Genomic DNA, 6,100 nt, shown 5'->3' with positions numbered 1-6,100 from the left:
CTTGTTACTCTTGATGTTTGCCAGCACCTAGATGACGTGATGGCGTTGTGATCCGGTGATCTTCTCAAAGAAGCTTATGAGAAGGCCCAACGTGATTATGAGAGGCTTTGTGCACGCCTTGCCGGAGTGATAAAGTGCAACTTTAGTGAAATCGAGGCAGTGAGTAGTTCATTGGATTAATCCAGCTCAAGATCTAGTTGCTCATGGTGAGTGTCGATCTAGTTGCTCATGGTGAGTGTCTTCTCGTGGTGTGAATTTCATACTTGATAGAGAAGCAGTTAAAGGCTTGAACCATATGAGGAACCGTCCAAATAATATTCTAATTAATCAACATGAGGATCATTATTCATAATCACAATCTCGATGATTAAATAGAATATCATCTCGGTAGTCCTGGCATGTGTTTTGTGCCCAAGATCGGAACACATGCCTTTCCAACATATACATCACAACCAAGCTTAAGAAAGAGCGAGTAATTAATATTTATATTACAAGTCTTTAACATGCAACCATTTCCAACAATTTACAATAAAAGACAATGACATCTACGCAGCAGAAACATAAACCTATACAACAAAAGAGAGTTGAGCCACATGCCCTTAGGCTCCACTCCAAAAGCCCGACCTCCAAGAGTAGGATGAACTACTCTTGCCCGCCACCCGGAACGGCAGGCACGAAGTAGCCAAACACCGACTCTTCCTCACCAGCAGTACCTGAAAACGCAGGTATGAGTATGAAAGTACTCGCAAGACTTAAACCATAAAGAGCACATATACATAGCTCGACTCCAAAGATTATGCATTGAGCCATTAGCAAGGATAAACCACATGGTTAAGTTAAACGGAAGCGATAAGCAACCTAGACATATAGATGTTAGCAACAAACTTAACTAACAAAAACATAACTTTACCTTGCCATAATCAACTAAACATAAATAACTAGAACCATTATGAACATACATGTAATAAAGACCAACTCAACCATCTCCCACATATCCAACCATCAACCATAAGCGAAAACTCTACGACCGATACAGATGAACAAAAGCATACTCATGACCGAGAGCGCGGTATTTTGAAAAGTTTTTACACCCTGCAGGGGATACTCCTGGACCCACACGACTTGAGGACCATACGGCTTGCATGACCACACAGATCCATACAAGGGGTACTCATGTCATCCTTTCCCAATAAGCTTCAACCATTTGAATCATGCATCGCTCGGCACAGAGGTACTAAAACTAATCCTGGAGCAAACTAGCACCTCATACAAGTTTACCCGTTCACACCGTTGATGTTCACGTTCAAATGGTTAGGACAGCAGGATAATATTGTATCTAATCCAACTCATGGCCGATGTGTAACCTCTGTTGGCCATTAATATATTCCCTTTCTCCCCAAAAAAACTCCATTTCCTCTCTGATTTGTTTCACGGTTCAATACTTTTACATGTTCTATCTAGCTAATTGCTCGCCGAGGGGCACCGGTTTCCACTAGTTGTATCTGATCTGAGGAAGGCCAGGGTGCTGAAAGAAAGACTTGGCTGGCAGCCACTGTCGAACCCTGGCACGTCACAGCGGGCGTCACCAACATGCCGACGCACCACCCCGCATCATGCATTCCGCTGCAAGCACGTTTCACTGTTACCCATTACGATCGTCCAATGATTCACATTCAGTTGCTCTCCTGGGTCAAAAAGAGCGATGCTATTTACCACATGTCTGTTTTTTCCTTTTCTTCGGCTATCAATCTCGGTTATCCGATGAAGATCGCACGGTTATTTTTCTTTCTTTCTCCTCCCAACGATTTCATCCCCTTCCATCGCCGGATCCTCGCCCATCACTCACCACCGTGCTAACCTGGTTACGCCAGACCATATCCTTGCCTCCCCTCAACACTACCCACCGGCAATCCTCTGCCGCTCCACCCACGCTCACCTCCTCGGCTTTGGCCTACCTTTCTCCACTGAAGCATCTTCTAAGTCTAACAGCTATGGAAGGCTCTCTAAATCCTAAAAGCTCTAACCCTAATTGTCATCCGCTATCGTTGGTCGTCTGAAATTTAGAAGACATGGTTCAAAAAACACTAGTGTCACGTATGGCAACACGATTTCTGAACTATATGGATAATCAGACCACATTAATCGACAAATCCTAGTGACAAACAAACTCAACTTTCCGTTCCGGAAATAAGTTAAACCCAGATGATAAACGGCTCATGAGTTGATTTGGACTGTCAACCTCATGTGAAGTCGTCTAGAGGTGACGCAATCGGTGAGATGTGGAGATCACACGGATGACCACTGCACGAGAGTCTTGTTGCTCAACTGCCTTATCACACAAGTCAAAATCCGAATCCCTGGTGCTTATAGCGTTGGTTGAGCAGAAAGATGGTTCTTTCGTTGCCATGGAATGTTGACTTTGATTTACGCCACCTACCTAACGCATGCGGTTGGTTGGGTGTCTCTGCCCCTGCCCTGCCATGCCCTCCTAAGCTTACACCGATGTAGGGTTCTAGGCTGTGTTTGGTTCGTTGAACGGCCGCCCCTCTGGATGAAATCGTGCAACATCGATTTGGCATCCGTTTAGTTTGTTGAACGGGACCAGACCATACGGGATAAACTCGTTCAGATTCCTAGAATATTTCTCCAAGACTGCACCACTTCATACGACGAAATCGGTCCAACCGCACCGTGCAGGATCGCTCATCCCACGTACGAGCCGCGTGAACAGTACTCGATTTTTTTCCAATTAAAAAAATCGGTATTCTGTTTGTTTAAAAATACTAAAAAAATTTATAGGTGTTCCGTAATTCATGTGCAACATATTTTAATTGGATTTAACAAAATACCCGTGTAGAATTGAAACTAAAATTTCCCAAAAAGATTATTTTTATAACTTGTAACAATTGTTAAAGTCAAATAAATTTACAAAAAAATTGAATTTTTTTTTACTAATATTCTTCTTATGTGATAGACTAATTTCTAAAACTATTTTTAGCCCTAAGTTATATGATGAAATAGTAAATTCATTCGCAATGCTTCATTTATATCTATTTTTATCACACTATACAATCTATCCAATATACACCCATTCAAACAACAAAATAGAATATTATATTAAATCGTTCTATTCCATACAACTAATCAAATATATTCCTATATAATCACATATATACAACCAAACTATCTACTTATACCATCTCATTCAGTATCATCTTATCTAAGACCATCCTATCCAAAATCATCCTATCTCAATTAATTTTATTTAACTAATCAAACATTATCTTAGTCTTCTAGAAGGACTAAGTAGTCAGCCACACCTTGCTCACTCTCAAGAATAAGCCAGCGGCGGAGTTGTCACAACGGCAAGATGAGCTCTGAGATGGGAAGTGAAGGTGGTTGGCGCACAGCAAAGTTGCTCACGATTTCAGGCTGCCGTGTTGGCCACCAAATTCCTTTGCCGTGATGACCTCAGTCTCCGCTGACAACAATATCAAGCGCCAACTAGTGCACAGATATTCAGCAATTCAGGTTTCGAAAAGGCAGGAAATTCTTAGCGGAGACACTACTTTCTTGTGAAAATACTGCAGTCTTCCAAGACGTACAGCAGCAAAGAATTACGGTAGAGCTGAATAAATCAATTTTAGGTGAGGTAAGAACCCAATACGTAGGTCCAAAAAGAAAAATTCCAGTGGCAGCAGTACTAGTACTAGAAGCAAGCACAGATGTTCAAGGAAGAGCTTTCCCAGAGGTTCAGACACGTGTCGGGGTGAGCAAACCTTGAGGATTTGGACAAGCTCAATTGCTCTTGGACCTCTCTCATCTCTCCTTCCACGTGTAGCAAAATATCAAACGTGTACGCCAACTTTCTCTATTTTATACTGCCCGAGAAGCATAGCACCAAGTTTGGAAAGCACTGCCACTTGGCCTTCGCTTGGATATCTGGTCGCGTGCCAATATGTCCAGACTTGTCCAGATAAAGTAGTTTCTCAGTAGCTATCCAGTGTCACAAGACCCCCGATGGATCTGATCACCAGTGGGAGTATTTCGCTACTTCACTCGGACTCAGGCCGTTACCAATTGGAGAATCACATGACGAATTTGCAAGAATCAGTAATAGCTGCTGAGCGTTTCTAATCGGGAATCGACAGAGAAATGCCAAAGAAAGGCTAAAATGCGATGTTCCCTAGCTTTTACGGGGCCCCAGCTTTTACTGGTATGATCTAGTCACTACTTTTGGCATGGCTTCTAGAGAGGATATACTCCCCAGCCATTCCGAATGGCTAGTCAGTGATTCGTGCGTCTGTCTAGAAGAACGTTTCTGGAATCGTCGCATCGTATCAGTTCGGGAGTTCTAGATTTTGCCAGATCAATGTGAATCAGATAATCATTTTGCAAGACAAATGGAACAGAAGAACGAGTAACTGAAAGGAGACAATTTAGCCGTAACAAAGACTTTGACATTTTTTTAATTTCATGACAAGTATCAACTGGAAATACTGATGGATTACTGGAAAGGTCCCAACACGGCCCTTCCTGCCGCCCAATCGACACAGCAGTTAATCCTACAGCTACAGTACGCTCAGGATCGCCACCCTCTGCATCGACATCGCAGAGCTCAGCCTCTGTTTCAAACACTTCACTAAGGACACATTCGTCCTCGCCGGCCATCTCCTCGGCCGCCTCTTTTGTTGGTACCAAACTGCAGGCTTCACATTGCTCATTGAGCACTTCGATCCAGTCGTCGTCGGAATCCCAGTCCGGCAAGGCCGAGCAGGGCCCTGACAATGCTTTGATTCTCTGGGCGGGGCTCTCTGACACGTCGTCATCCTCCTCGTCATCATCGTCGGTGTCGGACTCCCAGAGTACGGCATCCAGCATGCTCTTGGGGGACACCCATTTCGCCGCCACCTCCTCTGCCTTTACGCCGCAGCCGGCTGACGCCAAGAATGGGTGCTCCAAGAGCTGCGCTGCCGTGCACCGGTCGCGTGGGTTCCTCGCGAAACACCGGGCCAAGAAGTCCTTGGCCTCCGCCGACATCCACCCGGGCACCTCCGGCGCGGCATCGGTGTACCCAATCCGGTGCACCGCCGCGAGGACATCGTCCATGTCGCTCCACGGGGCGCGGCCCGTGGCCATCTCGACGACGGTGCATCCCAGTGCCCAGACATCGGCCGCCGGGCCCTGCTCCTCCCCGCGCGCCACCTCCGGCGCCATGAACGCCGGCGTGCCGCCGATCGGGCGCGCGGAGCCCACCTCCCTCGCGCACCCAAAGTCAGCGAGCTTGGCCCGGCCGTCGGCGCCGACCACTACATTCCTCCCCTTGACGTCCCCGTGCACGAGCGACCTCCCGTGGAGGTACGCCAGGCCGCTCGCCACGTCCGCCGCGTAAGCCCTGATGGCGCTCTCCTCGAGCCGCCCGCCGCTCCTCGCCGCCACGTCGGCAAGCGAGCCGCCGGGCGCGAACTCGAGGAACAGCTGGCACTCCGCGGCGCCGGCGCGGAAGCCGAGGCAAGGGAGGACGTGCGGGGATCGGAGCGCGGACAGGATGCTCCCCTCGCGCTGCAGCTGCTCCGTGGCCCCCGCGGCGCCGGCCGAGGCGGACTTGACGGCAAAGAGCGCGCCCGAGGCGTCGTCGGCGGCGAGGGAGACCACCGCGCCGGACGCGCCCCGGCCGAGCGTGCGGACTCGTGTCCACCGGCCGCTGACCGCTGTTGCCATGGCCCTCTTTCTCTGTCTCTCCGTTTCTCGGCGCTCGCTTGTTCGAATTGGTTTTGTGCGATTTGCCGCTGTGTGCGTCTCGGCCGTGTTCGAAGTGAAGCGCGCGTATTTATAAGTCGGGCCACGAAAGATGTCGAAGGCTCGAAGCTGCCGTGGTAGCGATTCCTCCGCGCCGCGGTGTGGCGTGGAAAGCATGCGACGGGAGGGGCTGGCGTGTGGGCCGCTGCAACGGGCGGCATGGCAAGGCTGCGGTGCGGGGGCTGACCGGTCGGGCGATGGGCAACGTGGCTGGTGGTGAAGCACGTGGGGATTTCCGGTTTTGCGCGGGGGAATTGGGAAAACGAGGTCAATTTGGGCGTGAGAGCGGGAGCACTCGTCT

General features: G+C 48.8%; 1 protein-coding gene across 1 annotated transcript; it reads right to left on the bottom strand.

Moving 5' to 3' along the window:
• Window positions 1-4,272: 4,272 nt before the first annotated feature.
• Window positions 4,273-5,822, bottom strand: LOC133908552 (mitogen-activated protein kinase kinase kinase 17-like). Its single transcript, XM_062350627.1, has one exon. It carries the CDS (start codon window positions 5,719-5,721, stop codon window positions 4,288-4,290), a length of 1,434 nt encoding a protein of 477 aa, XP_062206611.1. The 5' UTR covers window positions 5,722-5,822; the 3' UTR covers window positions 4,273-4,287.
• Between the last annotated feature and the right edge of the window lie 278 nt (window positions 5,823-6,100).

The sequence above is a fragment of the Phragmites australis genome, chromosome 2 (assembly GCF_958298935.1).
Source record: "Phragmites australis chromosome 2, lpPhrAust1.1, whole genome shotgun sequence".
Classification (NCBI taxonomy): domain Eukaryota; kingdom Viridiplantae; phylum Streptophyta; class Magnoliopsida; order Poales; family Poaceae; genus Phragmites; species Phragmites australis.
This window is presented reverse-complemented; position numbering and strand designations above follow the sequence as displayed.